At 40.4% G+C, this 19106-nt stretch overlaps 1 protein-coding gene across 1 annotated transcript in view; it reads left to right on the top strand.

Moving 5' to 3' along the window:
- Nucleotides 1-286: 286 nt before the first annotated feature.
- The window catches only part of cc2d1b (coiled-coil and C2 domain containing 1B), a 36939-nt gene continuing 18119 nt past the window's right edge, over nt 287-19106 (top strand). Inside the window, 10 exon segments of the mRNA XM_034183289.1 lie at nt 287-337; nt 459-606; nt 2098-2201; nt 7888-8007; nt 8505-8648; nt 9477-9813; nt 10162-10280; nt 18084-18162; nt 18357-18431; nt 18752-18888. Coding sequence (XP_034039180.1) covers nt 287-337; nt 459-606; nt 2098-2201; nt 7888-8007; nt 8505-8648; nt 9477-9813; nt 10162-10280; nt 18084-18162; nt 18357-18431; nt 18752-18888 — 1314 coding nt within the window.

The following is a 19106-nucleotide window of genomic DNA, read 5'->3' as shown; positions in this document are numbered from 1 at the left end:
GGTAAATACACAGGCAGTGCAAGTTATTATGAAATCACCGAAGTCCTCGTTAAGTGTGAGAGGGTAACTGTCGTTAATTTCTTGGTGAATAAACTTTTGGTGCTAACAAACATGTTAAGCTAAGTGACAGCCGCTAACGTGAATGTTGTTGCTGTGGATCCAGAAGCGCCTGGCAACCGCTCACATGACCGCTGCCGTCTTTATAGCAAATACCTGTGTTTCTTGGTCTTTATTTGTAGATGTATTCTGGCCAATAAGGCCTTGTTAAACAACAAACCACACCAGCATGTTTGCAAAGAAGAAGCCTCGATCCCAGGGAGCTGCTGCAGCCAAACAGGTAAGAACAGCAGCCAAAAGCTTCATCCGCAAGGCTCTTAACTATCATTACTCTAGCCTCCTACTAGTTAAGTAAATGTCATCGGTGAGGGTGAGGTATACCTTGTATGCTGTGCTTTCAGATGGGTCTGTTGATAGACCTGGACCCTGAGGAGATGATGATGGGGATTGAGGAGAATCTGGATGATCCGGCCTTGGAGGCTGAACTTGCTGCGATCACTGGGAGCAAAGCTGCTGCTGTTGGAGGAAAAGACAGGCAGAAGGCAAAGCGTGAGTGTGTCTAGGGTGTTTTGTAGTTTTGTCAACAGCTCAATGGTGAGACACCTTACCTTTACTGTAATTGCCCCTGACAAGAAGGTTATATGATCAGTGCTCTGCTTTGTTTCTCAAAATGTTTCATGATGATAGATGTAGAGTGTTGTTGGATTTTATCAAGAGGAAGAGTCTATTACATGACATGGAACTGCATCCAGGGCTGTAGGGGTTCATACAGCCTGTAGATAACAAATTTTTTTTTTGTTTTTTTTTTTTGGCAGGATTGGTTCATTGAAAACACTGTTTTTCAAAATAACTGTGCTGCTTCTCTCGAAGAAGGAGACTGTGGAGAGATCTGTTTGAATCATCCCTTAAAAAGAAAAAGACTGGAGACCACAAAGGGTCTTTTCTCTGAAGGATGGCATGTGTTGTGATGCTGAGAGCATCGTCCTCCTCTCTCTCTCTTTTTCTATTTTTTTTAATTAAAACTAACTGTTTAGTCTTGAGGGAGAAATCATGCAATGACTCATGGGGATTGTCTCAGCCATGCAGGATGCACCTGTTGTATCATTTGTTTTCAGGGCAAAGAAGATTGCACACATTGGCTGCTTCACAAACAGTGTTTGAAATGGGACAGCCTTGTTGCGCCACTTATGACATAAATGGTGGACATTTACAGCCTTAGAAGCGTGCAGCCACTGAATTGGGACGCAGTCAATTCATTACGTCCCAAATTCCAACATCCACAACAAAAAATTCATGTGCTCTTGTGCTCGAATATTGTAGGATTAGTAAATGGACATGCGGAACAGCAAGAAAATGTAGTAACATAAATGGACAGCTGCTTGCAAAAAAGGGGTGTATGTTGCACCAAGAATAGACAGCAAGATGAATTAATCTGTTCATTATTTATGATATAGTCATTTTTTTTAATCTTTTATATGTACTTAACATACTGAGAAAATTCTGAGGGAGAAACCTTTTAACATATTAATGTAACAGAACTGACTGAAAGCATTCATAGTGGAGGTGGGATTACATCAAGGGGTCCACCAGTCAAAGTAATTGAGAGTGTGGTGGAGAGGTGAAGAAGAGAGTGCAGGCAGGATGTAGTGAGTGGAGAAAAGTGGCAGGAGAGATTTGTGACAAAATTGTTTCTGCAAAAGTGAAAGGGAACGTTTACATGACTGTAGTGAGGCCAGCTTTGTTGTATGGCTAACAGGAGGTGGCGCGAACAAAAAGACACGAGGCAGAGCTGAAGATGCTGTGATTTTCCTTGATTTTCAAGGATGGACAGGATTGGGAGTTAACATATCAGAGGGACAGCACAGGTCGAACAGTTTGGAACGAAGTCAGAGAGGTGAGACTGAGATGGTTTGGACATGTACAGAGCAGGTACTCAGGGTATATAGGGACAAAATAATAATATGTGTTTCACACTAGTTTGTGCTGTTGCTGTTTCATATAAACCAAATGGAACCTGCTAATATTTTATTAATGTCATAGGACCATTGCCCATGGAAGACATTGCAAAAATGGCTGACGAGTGCTTGAGAGATGAAGATGAGGATGAAGATGATGATGGCCTTGAAGAAGATGAAGATCTGTTGGTTGGTGTTTGTCTGTTCTCTTGTCAGGGTTTCTGTCACACGATTCTCTCTTGGCTAGTATGATTTCAAGTGTCTGAACAAGAAGCTTATTACACAGACTTCTAGTTTAAATACATTTGCATAAATGCCAGGATCTGGAAAATCCTGATGTAGTCCAAACAGTGCATTTTACTATGAGTTGAGATAACTTGGTGGAAACTACATTACTTTTAGCTGTCAGTCAGTCCTGTTGCCATCTAATATTGTGAATCTATTTTTACTCCACGGGCCTAACAACTTTTCAGTGCCACCTAAAGTGACAAAGGCAAGAGCTTTTCCAACAATTTGTAGACCTAAGTTTGATTAGTGGTCATGCCTCCTGTCTGTGTCCTTGCACATTACATTTCATCTGCATCCTCTCGGTCTGTAAATGGGTACTGATCTTGGCTGAGGACATAACCTGCGATGGACTGGTCCAACATCCTGGGGGGTCCATTGACTCTCATCCAGTACAGAATCCATCCAGGGGTAAGCACCAATAGTCCTTGAATGAATGAATGAATGAATGAATGAAAACTGTTTATTTCGAACATTTGATACAACAACAATTACAAGATAGATCAGTAAAGACAACAACAAAAAAGTTCCTACTGTGTACCCAACATGTCCGAAAAGGGGTAGGGTGAAGCATCAGCTTATTTATCCCTACCCCTTCTTCCCCACAACCAGTAATACCCTTTGCCACATATACACATAAATTCCTACACACCTAAACCGATATCAATATATATATATATATATACATATATATACACATACACATACATATACACATCAACATACATACACATATACATATATACACATATATATACACAAACATAAATATACACCTACACATACCTACTTACATACAAAATACTATATATTTACAAGCCGAAGCAAAAAACAAAAACACCCTAACCCTCATTACCCTTCCTCCTCCCTATACCCAAAAAAAACCATATTTTTGTACCGCTGTTTGAACTGGTTCATGCTTGGACATTGCTTGAGCCCCACTCCCAATCTGTTCCACATCCTCACCCCACAGACAGAAATACAGAAACCTTTTAATGTTGTTCGTGCCCACTGATGCTTTAAATTAAATTTCCCCCTCAGACTGTAATCCCCTGATCTGTTAAAAAACATATTTTAATATTTGCTGGAAGTAAATTGTTTATTGCTTTATACACAATTTTGTACTGTTTGAAAATGAACCAAGTCTGTGAATTTTAAGAATTTGGATTGTAAAAATAGTGGATTTGTATGATCTCTATAGCAGTATTATGAATAATTCTTATAGCTCTTTTCTGCATTACTGATAGTGATTGTGTTGTACCTTTATAAGTATTACCCCATACCTCTGCACAGTACTGTAAATATGGTAAAACCAGTGAGCAGTAAAGAAGGCGGAGTGAGTTGTGGTCCAGAATATGTTCGCTTTGTTTAGAACTGAAATGCTTCTTGACAGTTTACTTTGTATATGTTTTATATGAGTCTTCCAGTTTATCTTATCATCTATTATCACCCCCAGAAACTTATTTTCATGTACCCTTTCAATATCTACCCCCTCGACTTGTAACTGAACCTGTATGTCTGTATTACAATAGCCAAATAACATGTATTTGTTTTACTTAAGTTTAATGATAATTTATTCTGTCAAACCATATTTTTCAATTTTCCCATTTCTATACTGATCCTCCTCAGTAACTCCTGCAAATCCCCCCCTGAACAAAAATGCTTGTGTCATCTGCAAATAATACTAATTTTAATATTTTGGAAACATTGACAATATCATTTATATAAATTAGAAACAGTTTTGGACCCAATACTGACCCCTGTGGGACGCCACAAGCATTGTCCAAGCATGATGATGTATATTCCCCCAACTTCACAAACTGTTTTCTGTTACTTAAGTAGCTTCTCACCCAGTGCAAACACCAACCCCCTAATCCCATACTGTTCAAGTTTATTGATTAATATGTCATGATTAATTGTATCAAAAGCCTTTTTAAGGTCTATAAATATTCCAACTGAATGTAATTTGTGGTCTATGGCGTTTGTAATCTCCTCAACTGATTCTATTAATGCAAGTGATGTTGAACTATGTGCTCTGAATCCATATTGACTATCAGTAAGTAATTTATGTTTATTTATGAATTTGTCTAATCTATTATTGAATAACTTTTCTAATAATTTGGAAAATTGTGGAAGCAAAGAAACAGGTCTATAATTTGTGAAGTGGTGTCTATCCCCAGTCTTATACAGCGGCACAACCTTAGCTATTTTCATTTGATTGGGAAATTTACCGGTTTGAAATGATAAGTTCAGATGTATGTTAATGGTTCTACAATCCATTCAATGACCTGTTTTACCACCACCATATCAATTTCATTTAAATCGGTAGATGTTTATATTTACAATTATTCACAATGTCTATAATTTCATTTCCATCCACTGCTGTGAGGAACATTGAACAGGGATTTCTTTCTATGAGATTATTATCCCAATCCTCAGGTTGGGAATCGGGATTTTTTTCTGCCAGGCTTGGTCCAATATTTACAAAAAAATTATTAAAACCGTTGACTACCTCATCCTTATTTTCCTTCTTGACATTATTATCAATGAAATACTGAGGGTAACTCTGTTTTTTATTACCATTTTTGATAATGCTATTTAATATATCCCATATTCCTTTAATATTGTTTTTGTTATTATATAATATGTTACTATAATATTCCTTCCTACATACCCGTATAATATTAGTTAATCTATTTTTGTATTTCTTATATCTATGTTCTGCCTCTTTAGTCTTTAGTTTTATGAATTCTCTATACAGTGTATTTTCTTATTACATGCATTTCGTAACCCTTTTGTCATCCATGGTCGAGCTTGGATTTTTGTTTTCTGTAGTCTTGTTTAATTGGACAATTTTTATCATATAATGATGTAAATATTTGTAAAAAAGTTTCATATGCACTATCAACATCACTTTCACTGTATACCTTTTCCTAGTTTTGCTCCTGTAAATCCTTCTTTAGTGTGTTCATGTTTTCCTCTGTCCGCACTCGCCTGTATTTTATTTTCTCCTCTGGCTGATTCCGCCGATGGTTTCTATTATAAACGATGAAAACTGGTAGATGATCACTAATGTCATTGATTAATAATCCACTCACAGTGTTATTCTCAATATCATTGCTGAATATATTATCAATTAAGGTGGCACTATGGGATGTAATTCTGCTTGGCCTGGTGATTTTTGGATATAAACTCATACTGTACATTATACTGATAAATTCATCTGTTATTTTATGCTTATTTGGATTGAGCAGATCAATATTTAAGTCACCACAAATGAACACAGTTTTTTGATTAGTTTTTGAGAACATTTTTCCCATACAGTCAGTGAATGTTTCAATACTAGATCCTGGTGCTCTATATATACAGCTGACTAATACATTTTTGCTTTTTTCTTCACATATTTCAATAGTTATACATTCTAATAAGTTATCAATCACAGTTGTCATATTGTCTACTATTTTATAATCCATGTTCTTATCCACATACACAGCCACTCCTCCTCCACTCTTATTTTTTCTGTTTACACAATTAAATTCATATCCATCCAGTTCAAAATCCATTCCTTTATCTTCATTGATCCATGTTTCTGATATAGCAATTATGTTAAATATTTTTTTTAAACTGACTTAAATATTCTTTAATGTTGTTAAAGTTTGCATATAGACTTCTGCTGTTGAAATGGATTATTGATAATTTGTTATCCGTTTTAATGATCCGATTAAACTGTTCATCTGTATAATAGCAACAACTGTCATTGATATTTGAGAAGAAATTATTGTCCGGGTCTATATCGTGCTCCAAGTCCAGTACATTGTGGTCTGTGTATTTAAATGTTCTCAGTTCTACTTTTCCATGATCAGCAATCCTTTGAGTTATATCCTTCTTGTCTCCAGATGTAGATGAATAGGTAGTAGATGAATAGGTTCCTCTGGTCTGTGTCATGGTGTTGTGATGTGTTTGTGTCCTCATACCTTATTGGTCATATTTGTCCAGATCCTCACTTTAAGAAACACTATTGTTCATATTTGTCCAGCTCCTCGATGTTCCTTATTGCCATGACTTTTGCTTGTTCTGGTGATCCGTTCAGTTTGATGAATATTTTACAGTTTGAAGTCCATGTGTGCTGGATTTTTCCCTGTTTCTTCAAGAAGCGTGCTTTCCTGGCGATGTCGGCATTCCGTTTGGTGAGATGTTCATTGATGAATACGTTTGTCCCTTTCAGTTTTCTTCCTTGTTTTAACAGTGCTGTTTTGTGTTTTCTGTTGATGAATCTCATGATGACGGTTCATTTATCACCGTCATTTCTCCGGGGCAGAGGGTGGCACGCTTCAATGTTATTTAAATCCATTTCTATACCTTTAGATAGGAGGAAATCAGCAACCTGTTTTTCCACAGAGCTGACCTCCTGTTCACTGGGCTCCCCCCGCTCTCATCTGTTACCGCCCGTGCGTAGGACCGTGGTCCTTGCATGTATAGGACATACCTTGTCATACCATGGCCTACAAAAAGTAAAATAACCTTCCCAGAGTAGCGGCTATAACCGGGTAGAGCCAGTTAAGGATTACAAAGGGGTCAAAATTTAAACATGCTCCAGCTATGTTGAAAAGTATACCATATTATTTGACTGATAATAAAGATTCTGAAAAGGTACAGTTTGTACTGTCTACAGCCAAACTTTACAGAGTTATGGAATAAAAACTGCAAACGTGGTGACATATGCCAATTTTGGTTTGTATTGTGGTCAAACATTAAAGTTACTTTAATTTTGGTAAAAAGTGCTGCAACGCATTGGTTGAGCTAATGGGGTTTACAACAAAAGAAATATTTTAGACCAACTGTCTCGCTTAGTTATCATGTTACATGGCATAAGGTCATAGAATTCAACAGAGCAAGAGTGGACAGCAAGGGTGAGATAGTGCATCTTTCCATTGCAACTGATCACCATCAGGTCCAACACAGGCTACTTCCCCAGTCAAGGCCAGTACACATTTACAGCTGGATGGACTAGGATAATGCAGATTATGCATCTGGTCGAAGGGCACAGAGAGGTAGCCTGACCAGAAATCAAATCCAGGTTTCCATATAAGCACAACTCCTTGTCCCACTGAGCTACCTGTCTAAAAGAAGAATTCTCACAAAATGTTCAACAAAGTACGAGAGTCATGTATTGGTATTGTGGACTTTAATAAACTCTACTGTGGGAATTTGCTAGTTTATCAGATCAGGGATAACTTTTCAGTGCCTTTCAAGCAGCTGACTGCACTGGTGTGAAAAAGCTGATGATGATCAAGGAGATAATTGTTTGGCTTTTGAATTTACTCAAATGCTACAAAAGCAATGTTTACTTATTGTGAACCTTAAAATCAGTTTTATGATGAGTAGTCAGTTAAATGAAAATCTGTGGCCTTTTGCATGGGCTTATTCTGTTGAAAATATTAAACCAAATCATGATTTTTACCAGACAAAAGCCAAAGGAAAGTGGCTGAAAGAAAGTCTGTCTCAATCTCATATGCTCGATCTCCATTGAGCCTCGATCTTTAGCAGTCGAAGCTGGCTGTTGATCAGTTGCTGTATTTGTCTTCATCAGGCAGAGCTGCAGGAAGTAGTGGGTGATGGGGAGGCTGATGAGGCTGAAAATTGTTTCCCCACATCCTCTGCCACTGCTGAATCTTCTCCAGCTGAAACACCAGAATCTGCACCACCACAGGTACACTATGTGCCGAATCGTACTAGCCTTCAGATTAACAATACTTAACAAAACACCGGTAAATTTACATATTAGGTCACCGCTGGTAACCAGACACAGCTGTTCAATCCCATTCTTTCATATTTTTTATGGTTTCTGAAATTGGCTGGATATTCTTCATTGTTAATCAAACCGATTTTATTTTCTGAACATATAACAATACATCCAGAGAGAGGTTTAGAGATGAATGCATACTTGCAGATTAGTGTATGCTTTGTATTCATGGTGTTTTTGTTACTGTTTTTCTTTTTAATTGCTGAAGATACATGCAAAATAGAATGTTTTCTTACTTGAATGCAGAAATTGAAGGCAGTTGTCACTCCCCTCCTCCTCCCACCATATTTTATTTTGTGCCCAGCCCTATCCGGCTTCAACCACAGTTCTGCATGCTGAGTAATTTAATCACCTAACAGATTTACAAGCTGCTTTCCAATCATCTGTCTGTTGTTTTGTCAAAGCGGAAGGATGCAAAAGTTCATCCTGCCCCTGGCAGCCTCCAACAAACCCTACAGGAAAGGATAGTCATGTACAAAATGGCTTCACAAAATGCCAAGACTGCAGGGGAGACCTCCAAAGCCCGGAGATATGACAGAGGCCTGAAGGTGAGCCAGACCGGTGTCAAAGCGGTAAATTATTTACAAGAAATTATTGGATTTTACCGTTCCAATGTAGAATATTTTTACACCTGCGTGCAGCAGTAGTGTTTCGGTTCTGTATGTCAGTTAGCAAAGAATTTTGATCCATTTTGGACCAAATGTGGTTGGAAGGTTTGAAGGTCAGTCCAGTAATTGGTTTGATACTGAGAAAAATTAGTTAAAAGTCAAGCAAAGGTAAAAAACAAAAATAATAACAATAAATTTGGCTCAGTGCTTGTGTATAGGGGACATTAAGAGGGCTATTTCAATGAATGAATTAATGAAAGATACACCTAGAGGTCACATATCACCTTTCTGTTGGTCACATGACCTTTTGTCCTGGGGTGACATTGAGAGGTGAAACTCAAGGAAGTAAATTTTGGATTAAACATGATGGAAAGGTTGACTGTTACTCAAGGATAAGATTATTAAATTTTGGGCATAATTGATCAAAAATGACCACACAGAACCATATATTATGGCATCACTGAATCATTAAAGGATGAATTTGCATGAACACACGTCATGCATGTTAGGCACAGGTTTTGCACTCTGACTCTCCCTTCATGTTAAACATTGTGAAATATAGTGCAGTTTGGTTTTATAAATTAGTAGTGCAGATGAGGTCAGGATTTTCCTTGAAGTGAACTTCTGCTGAAAATTGGTGTTCTTCAGAGTAATATAATAAACAACATGACCACTTGTATTTATTTATTTTTTTAGATTACTGTAGGAGGTTGTGTGATGTATCTTCACGCTGCACACAGAGATGACCATATTTGTTGTTCTGTGCAGACCCTGGAGACCATGTTGGGTGCTGTGAACAAAGGCCGGCCTGTGAACGAAGCAGAGATCCCCCCACCTGTCATCACTGGAGCTCCCAGTGTGGCCTCTGGTCCCCCTGTTCCTCCCCGACCTTCTCCACCTGCACCCTCGCCTTCTGAGCCTGCTCCTTCAGATCACCCAGGGGAATCTGAAGCCACGTTGTCACCCGCTGTACCGGAAATCATTGAACCCAGCCAGGAAGAGGAGCATATGTCCTCCTCTGCCCCGCCCTGTCACAGTGGCACCCCCTCTTCAGAAGAGCACAAGGAGGAACCTGCTGGTCTGACACATATCAGTCCAACAGTTGGTTAGTTTAACTGGTTAGCACACAAAGTAAGAGTGGTGAATGCAAGCGGGAAACTTACATATTCCAAATTAATTTGTTGAATAATTTAGCTCCAAATTAGATTTCATTGGTCGCATATTGAATTGTTTGGTACAGCAGGCGAACTTGGCAAAGAGTAATACTTTAATATTATTACTTTTAGTTAGATTCTTCATTTTGTCATACATGCAGAACACTGACCCACTGTCATGTGAAATAAGTCACAAGGAAGTTGAAGTGGTTATCGTGTTTAAACAAATGGCTTTTGAATGACTATGAATGCAGGCTTTCACTGTGTCATGTGCAATTTGTGCATGTGTGAATTTGCAGTAAGTGACTCAACGAAGACAATGCTGCTTGAGAGGCAGAAAGAATACAAGCTGGCAGCTCTCAGAGCCAAGAAGCAAGGCGATGTGGAGCAAGCTAAGCTTTACTACAGGATGAGCAAAGTAAGTTCTTGAAGACTTGTGTTTGTGTGCAGTGAAAATGGTCATACAGCTGATGTGTTACATAGAGTATAACTTCAAATCTCTGATCTTGCATGTCCTAGAATGTCTTGTTTTAAAATGGTGTGTGTGTGTGTGGGGGGGGGGGGTATTATAACTGGAAATGTGATGAGTACGTAACTAGTAGAGGAAAGTATGTCATCAGTGTATTTAATTGCATAAGATGTTTAATTGTGCTTTAATTATTGCAGCCTGCATGAGGTTATTCTTTATGTTAGCATGACAAATCTATATCGCCTTTCTCTTAACATATGTTATAGCTGTTGATTTGCACGTTTTGCTACAAGCAAACGGTGTCTTTTCAGCAGTATTCTCTTTGCAGATTATGTATATATATCACTACATGCTGAATAGAGATAAATACAGCCTTGTATTTGCTGGAACTGTAAGCAGCATTCATATAATTTGTAACAGAGCAGGTTTCTGTTGCCGGAATGTAGGCGACATCTGAACAGCGGCGGTAACAGTAGATGCTGTGTTTAACGGGTTATCACAAATGAAACCTTTTGTATATGTGTACCTAAAGGGGGAACATAAATTCGTCATAACATAAAGCTATGTGCTGACCAGTGTTGCCACAGTTACTTTGAAAAGTTTCTGTGTAGGCTCTCAGTTGTCCAGGTGGTTTCCATAGTAGAGAAGTTTGAATCTTCGACTGGACTGGGTTGCTTGACGTGAGGACGTTTCGCTTCAAATCACAGAAGCTTCCTCAGCTAAAATTCTTGCTCTGGTAGTCTGACTTCTGTCTTGACCCTTGTAGAGAAGAATAAACCAGAAGCCAACAAAAGCTGCAGTTTTTAACCTAACCAGACCCCTCCTACCGAGAGGCCGACTGCTATAGGCTAGTGACAAAACAATAGCTCTAAAGCGTGTCTAAAGCGTGTCTGAGACCCGTCCCCTGGTTAAGGCTGGGTTTCAACTGTTTTACAAAGAATGCTTCCTTGACACCTCTCTCAAACCATTTCTTCTCTCTGGCTAAGATTTTAACTTCCTTGTCCTCAAACGTGTGGTTAGTGTCTTTCAGGTGGAGATGAACTGCATACTGAGGTCCACTGGCGCCCTCTCTGCGGTGCTGGTATAGCCTCTTGTTTAAAGGTTGCTTAGTCTCACCTATGTAGTGTTCACTACAGTTTTCCTGACATCTGATATAATACACTACATTGCTCTGTTTGTAACTAGGGATCCTGTCCTTAGGGTGAACTAATTTCTGTCTCAAGGTGTTAACCGGTTTAAAGTAAACTGGGATTTTGTGCTGTCTGAAGATCCTCTGTAGTTTTTCCCCTACTCCTGCTAAATAAGGGAGAGACACTCCTCTTCTTCTTGTGTCCGTCTCCTGTCTATCTGGTCTCTTTGTTTTCTGGGACTTCTGCACTTTTGCACACCCTAAGGACAGGATCCCTAGTTACAAACAGAGCAATGTAGTGTATTATATCAGATGTCAGGAAAACTGTAGTGAACACTACATAGGTGAGACTAAGCAACCTTTAAACAAGAGGCTATACCAGCACCGCAGAGAGGGCGCCAGTGGACCTCAGTCTGCAGTTCATCTCCACCTGAAAGACACTAACCACACGTTTGAGGACAAGGAAGTTAAAATCTTAGCCAGAGAGAAGAAATGGTTTGAGAGAGGTGTCAAGGAAGCATTCTTTGTAAAACAGTTGAAACCCAGCCTTAACCGGGGGGCGGGTCTCAGACACGCTTTGTCCCCTGTTTACAATGGGGTACTCAGATCAAAGCAGTTTCAGTCTTTTGTTCATGGTAATGAGTCATTCACGTCATCAAGAGAGTCGTCAAGGGAGTCATCAGGGGAGGCTTCCATCCCATCATTAGGAGAGTGCTAACTAGAGCACAATAGGTGCTAATTAGAGCTATTGTTTAGTCACTAGCCTATAGCAGTCGGCCTCTCGGTAGGAGGGGTCTGGTTAGGTTAAAAACTCCAGCTTTTGTTGGCTTCTGGTTTATTCTTCTCTACAAGAGTCAAGACAGAAGTCAGACTACCAGAGCAAGAATTTTAGCTGAGGAAGCTTCTGTGATTTGAAGCGAAACGTCCTCACGTCAAGCAACCCAGTCCAGTCGAAGATTCAAACTTCTCTACTATGGAAACCACCTGGACAACTGAAAGCCTACACAGAAACATTGCGACCAACTGTGGGGCATGATGCCCTGGCACTGGTACGTAAGCTGGAAAGGACTGCTAAAAAGATAGCTAACTTTAGAAACCACTTAAGATTTAACCTAAGATGCAAACAAAACAATGTTATTCCCAAATGCATGAAGCAAAAGGCACTAGAAGCAGGCCTCACAGCAGAAAAGGTCCAGCACAGTTACCTTAGGAGGATTTTGGGTCTTAGAATTAGAAGGCTTCATTTTAAAATATTAAGCCTCGGTCCTACCGAATAATGAAGGCTGAAGAAGGAGCCACACATGGGTGTGGGGTGATTATTTGAAGAATGACCCACGTTTTCATCTTAACACGTATCCACTATGAAGGTGCCACTATGTGCCTCTCTGTACCCCGCATATGCCACGTAGCAGCCTCTAGTGAGCCACGACCGACCTGTCATTACAGCCTCGAATGGCTCGCATCAGCCACACTAAGCCACGTAGTGCTATGATAGCGCCATGATAACACCATGTTGGCGCACGTTTAGGCATGAGTTTGGTCCAAATCTCCAGCCCTCCCACACCTGGTCCCTTCAAAGTGTGGGTTTTCAATTCACAGGTTCACAGCAGCATTTAAAGATGTCCCTTCTTTCTTTTTTTTAACGCAGTTAAAACGTGATTCCAACGTGATTTTTTTACAACGTGATTCCACTTTTGACTTTGTGTTCGTCTGTTTATTTCTGCAAAAGCGCTCTTTTGCGCGCGGTGCCATTCTGCATACAGAATCAGGTGGCCGTTTTATTATATACACCTGTGGATCATTTTCAATATATATATTTCTGTATTTCTTCCGCAACTTACAAGTCACCATGATACAACTTTTAACTTTGTGTTATGTCTTCAAAGTCTGTCCGCACAGCTCCTGCTCTTAGCTGCTCCACTGGAGTTATTATCTTCCATGGCTTTAAACACACATCCACTTTCACGCAGTCACCCAAATTTTAACTTTGTGTTCGTCCAATATTGACTGAAATATCACTCTTTTGTGAGCTGGCGTTCTGCCTAAATGCTCGTTTGAAGCGTGATGAGGAGTCACTACTGCCTCAGTGCGCACAAACAGTGGAGCTCATGTGATACGTTAATTCCAGAAGTGATTACAGGTATTTTCGGCATTCAAGGTTTGACAGAAAATGATTAATCCGCTACAAAATAATTATTTTATATAGAGTCCAGCGCACAGAGCAGGTGGAATTTGGTGCGCAAAGAGGAGACCCGCTCCAAAAATAGCCTCTCAGGTCTTGCCTCAGTGCGCACACACAGTGATCCATTAACAAGATATTAAATCAACATACTTTTACATACAACAGACATCAACATACAGACATAATTTTATAGCAAGGAACTGTTTTATCAAGCTATAAAAAACATTAAAAATAATTACCTTAAGCTGCTCAAAATACATCCCACATGGAGCAGGAAAGAGAGGAAAAAAAGTGTCCAGATGAAACAGTCCTCTGTGATGCCAGAAGTGATTAGAAGTGTTTTCAACATCCAGGGTTTGGCAGAAAATGATTAATCCACTACAAAATATATAGAGTGCAGCGCACAGAGCAGGTGCAGTTGTGTGCGCAAGAGGAGGAGCTGCTCCAAAAATAGCCTCTCAGGTCCTGCGAAGGTGCCAGGCGCACAGATAATGGACTTTTTGCAGACTCGTAAGCACCACGCAAATGCCTCTAAGCCGTCGCAGTAACTCGAACACAAACTGCGCCACGCTGTTGTTGCTAAATTTTGAACATCTTGAAATTAGCGCCACGCTCAGAGAGGAGCCTCGTTAACTGAAGATAATGCCTCTAAGAGCCACTCTGAGCCACTATAATGCCACGATAGCTCACGAAACCAAAAAAAACAGGGTGCGTGGCTCCTTCTTCACTCCTTCACTCGGTGGGACCGAGGCTTTAGACCTCCAAAATAATCTTGATAGTCTTTACAAAAGGTTAGAAACCTTAGTGGGGGAAGAGGCCCATAATAAGATCACAAAGTTCATAGTTAAAATTCAAATGGCTCAGCATTTAAAAAGTAAGGAGCGGCAAATCAGGAAGTTTCACAACCTTTTAGTGCAGAAAAGGCGTACTTTCAGGGGGAGTAGGTTTAAAGATACACCCAGACAAATTAGTGACAACAGGGAAAATTGGGTAAAGAATCTGTCTGACAGGGTTCTTACACAGACAGAAAAGGATGTGCTCACCAAAGGACTAAATTTCTCAGTGACCCCTAAACATATACCGACAGTAGATTACATCACTGCAGTAGAGTCAGCCATTAAACACAACAGTTTGTCAGAGTCAGAAGCTGGGACATCCGACTAAGAGTCACAGCAGTGCTTAACAGTGCTAAGCCTCCTCCGTCCAACATCACAGGAGAAGAACAGAAAGCTTTGGCAGCACTGCAGAAGGACCAAAGCATCCTTATCCTGCCAGCAGATAAAGGCAGATGCACGGTGGTCCTGAACACATCAGACTACGAGGCCAAGATCAGCAACTTGCTCAGTGACTCCAGTACATACGAACGTCTGAAGAGAGACCCCACGAGTGGCTATAAGAAGAAAATCATTAGCTGCCTCCAAAACCTGGAGAAAGAGGGACTCATCGACAGGCAGACATACTACAGACTGTACCCGGGGGACACCACTCCATGCATCTATGGACTGCCCAAAATCCACAAACAGGACGTGCCACTCAGGCCTATTGTAAGTAGCACAGATTCCATCACATACAATTTGGCCAAGCACCTCAAGTGGATTTTGGCTGCTCTAGTGGGTAACTCAGACCACCATGTGGAGAACACACAAGATTTTGTGAACAAGATCAAGGACCTGCAGCTGGAGGCAGATGGAACTATGGTGTCATTTGATGTGACTTCATTGTTCACCTGCATCCCCACCGCTGAGGCCATCTCAGCTGTGAGGCAGAGACTGCTGGAGGATGTGTCTCTACCTGAAAGGACCAAACTCACACCAGACCACATCTGCCAACTCTTGGAGATCTGTCTTAACACCACGTATTTCCTGTTTAGGGGGAATTACTACAGGCAGATCCATGGTTGTGCGATGGGGTCTCCGGTATCCCCCATTGTGGCCAATCTGTACATGGAGCGAGTGGAGAAGACAGCCTTGACATCGTTCACGGGCATCTCTCCCAGTCACTGGTTCAGATATGTCGATGACACATGGGTTAAAATCAAGCAACAGGAGGTCGAGGACTTTACAGAACACATCAATTCGGTGGATTCCAATATCAAGTTCACACGTGAGGATGCCAGAAACAACCATTTAGCCTTCTTGGACTGTGATGTCACGATTGGAGAGAACAGGCAGCTCCAGACAGAGGTTTACAGAAAACCCACTCACACTGACCAATATCTTCTCTTTGGCTCAAACCACCCCCTTGAACACAAGCTCGGAGTGATCAGGACTCTTCAACACAGAGCCCTACAGGTGCCCACAACTGCAGAGGGAAGGGCTAAAGAACAACAACTTGTACGGAAAGCCCTCACAGTATGTGGGTACCCACGATGGTCCCTGGACAAAGTGCAGAAGTCCCAGAAAACAGAGAGACCAGATAGACAGGAGACGGAGACAAGAAGAAGAGTGTCTCTCCCTTATTTAGCAGGAGTAGGGGAAAAACTACAGAGGATCTTCAGACAGCACAAAATCCCAGTTTATTTTAAACCAGTTAACACCTTGAGACAGAAATTAGTTCACCCTAAGGACAGGATCCCTAGTTACAAACAGAGCAATGTAGTGTATTATATCAGATGTCAGGAAAACTGTAATCAAATCAAATCAATTTTATTTATATAGCGCCAAATCACAACAAACAGTTGCCCCAAGGCGCTTTATATTGTAAGACAAGGCCATACAATAATTACAGAAAAACCCCAACGGTCAAAACGACCCCCTGTGAGCAAGCACTTGGCGACAGTGGGAAGGAAAAACTCCCTTTTAACAGGAAGAAACCTCCAGCAGAACCAGGCTCGGGGAGGGGCAGTCTTCTGCTGGGACTGGTTGGGGCTGAGGGAGAGAACCAGGAAAAAGACATGCTGTGGAGGGGAGCAGAGATCAATCACTAATGATTAAATGCAGAGTGGTGCATACAGAGCAAAAAGAGAAAGAAACACTCAGTGCATCATGGGAACCCCCAGCAGTCTAAGTCTATAGCAGCATAACTAAGGGATGGTTCAGGGTCACCTGATCCAGCCCTAACTATAAGCTTTAGCAAAAAGGAAAGTTTTAAGCCTAATCTTAAAAGTAGAGAGGGTGTCTGTCTCCCTGATCTGAATTGGGAGCTGGTTCCACAGGAGAGGAGCCTGAAAGCTGAAGGCTCTGCCTACCATTCTACTCTTACAAACCCTAGGAACTACAAGTAAGCCTGCAGTCTGAGAGCGAAGCACTCTATTGGGGTGATATGGTACTATGAGGTCCCTAAGATAAGATGGGACCTGATTATTCATAACCTTATAAGTAAGAAGAAGAATTTTAAATTCTATTCTAGAATTAACAGGAAGCCAATGAAGACTACATAGGTAATGAACACTACATAGGTGAGACTAAGCAACCTTTAAACAAGAGGCTATACCAGCACTGCAGAGAGGTCGCCAGTGGACCTCAGTCTGCAGTTCATCTCCACCTGAAAGACACTAACCACACGTTTGAGGACAAGGAAGTTAAAATCTTAGCCAGAGAGAAGAAATGGTTGAGAGAGGTGTCAAGGAAGCATTCTTTGTAAAACAGTTGAAACCCAGCCTTAACCGGGGGGCGGGTCTCAGACACGCTTTGTCCCCTGTTTACAATGGGGTACTCAGGTCAAAGCAGTTTCAGGCTTTTGTTCATGGTAATGAGTCATTCACGTCATCAGGAGAGTCATCATGCGAGCCATCAGGGGAGGCTTCCATCCCATCATTAGGAGAGTGCTAACTAGAGCACAATAGGTGCTAATTAGAGCTATTGTTTAGTCACTAGCCTATAGCAGTTGGCCTCTCGGTAGGAGGGGTCTGGTTAGGTTAAAAACTCCAGCTTTTGTTGGCTTCTGGTTTATTCTTCTCTACAAGAGTCAAGACAGAAGTCAGACTACCAGAGCAAGAATTTTAGCTGAGGAAGCTTCTGTGATTTGAAGCGAAACGTCCTCACGTCAAGCAACCCAGTCCAGTCGAAGATTCAAACTTCTCTATTACTTTGAAAAGTTACTTTATACAGTTATGTAATTAGTTACTTTATGTAACTAATAAGATCTGACTAGGTTACTCTTAAGATTGTGTAATCAGCAAAGTAAATAATAGTTGCTTTTCTGAGTACTCAGTCTTAAAAATAACCAAGTTAGATTACTAGCTACTTTATTAGTTACATTCGGCAGCTGCTAATAAAGTAACTGTATAAAGTAACTAATAAAGTAACTTTTCAAAGTAACTGTGGCAACACTGGACTTGTTACTTTAGGTTTTGCAGAAATATCCTTTTTTTAACTTTCATGTAAATAATAATAACATTCTGCCTGCAATAAGCATATGAAGCATGACAGCTAAATAGAAGATGACAAAGACCGCAGTATTTGAGTGTTCTCCTCCCTTTCTCCCACCCCCACCCTCACAGAGGTTTGATGCAGTGATTGAGGCTCTGGAGAAAGGACAAGCTGTTGATCTAAGTGACCTTCCTCCATCTCCAGCACAAGGTAACATTAACATGCTGCTGATATGTCATGTTACATTTTGGTGGGGGGACAACCTAAGTAAGTTTACATATGCTTCTTCAAACTTTTTTTTCTTGACTGTATATATTTAATTTTATCAATATGTGTGTCAAATCAGTTACATTTACTTGATTTCCATAGAAGGTATTTTAAAAATGATTTAAATTTTGTTGCAGAAGGAAGTTCTGGGCCAGTAAAGGAGGATTCCTCTGAGCAAAACACACAGAAACAACCGATTGCAGCAGCTCCAGGTAGTAATAATATTTCTAACTTAATGTGCATTATCATGTCCTTAAATGACCTGTAGGAACAGTCATCAGCAAGCTAATTCTCAGAGGCAAAATCATAATGTACTCTTCAAGTTCCTTACTATGAAAGCCTCATGTTCATTTGTGATTAATCTGCATCAGTTATCATATTAGCAGTGGAGCTGAAAATGTATGAAATGCCCAAAATTATAGCACCACATTATAATTTTTAATAACGCTGATTTTGGAATTTGTAAAATCTTAAAATCAGTCTTACGAATTATAATTTAAAACACTTGTGTGATGATCTGTCACTCTTTCAGCCTCCACTGTCCCATCTGCCCCCAAGGATGTGCTGGAGGCTCTCGAGCAGAGACGAGCCAAATACGTGGAGGCTTCCACTCAGGCCAAAGCCAGCGGAGATGACCGCAAGGCTCGAATGCACGACCGCATCGCCAAGGTAAATGTTTCATCTTCTCCTGGTAATTTTCATAACTGAACTCATACAAACAGCCACAGCATTTTGTTTTATTCATCAGCTGATACAGGTAGAATTAATAGAAATTGGCACCTTACTGCAAAGTGATGTATTTTACATGTGATTTGTAGGTTAGTTTTGGTTCAGAAAAAGGAAAAATACAGCAGCAATCATTTGACCATTTAAAAAAAAAAAAAAAA

The sequence above is a fragment of the Thalassophryne amazonica genome, chromosome 12 (assembly GCF_902500255.1).
Source record: "Thalassophryne amazonica chromosome 12, fThaAma1.1, whole genome shotgun sequence".
NCBI classification, from domain to species: Eukaryota; Metazoa; Chordata; class Actinopteri; order Batrachoidiformes; family Batrachoididae; genus Thalassophryne; species Thalassophryne amazonica.
This window is presented reverse-complemented; position numbering and strand designations above follow the sequence as displayed.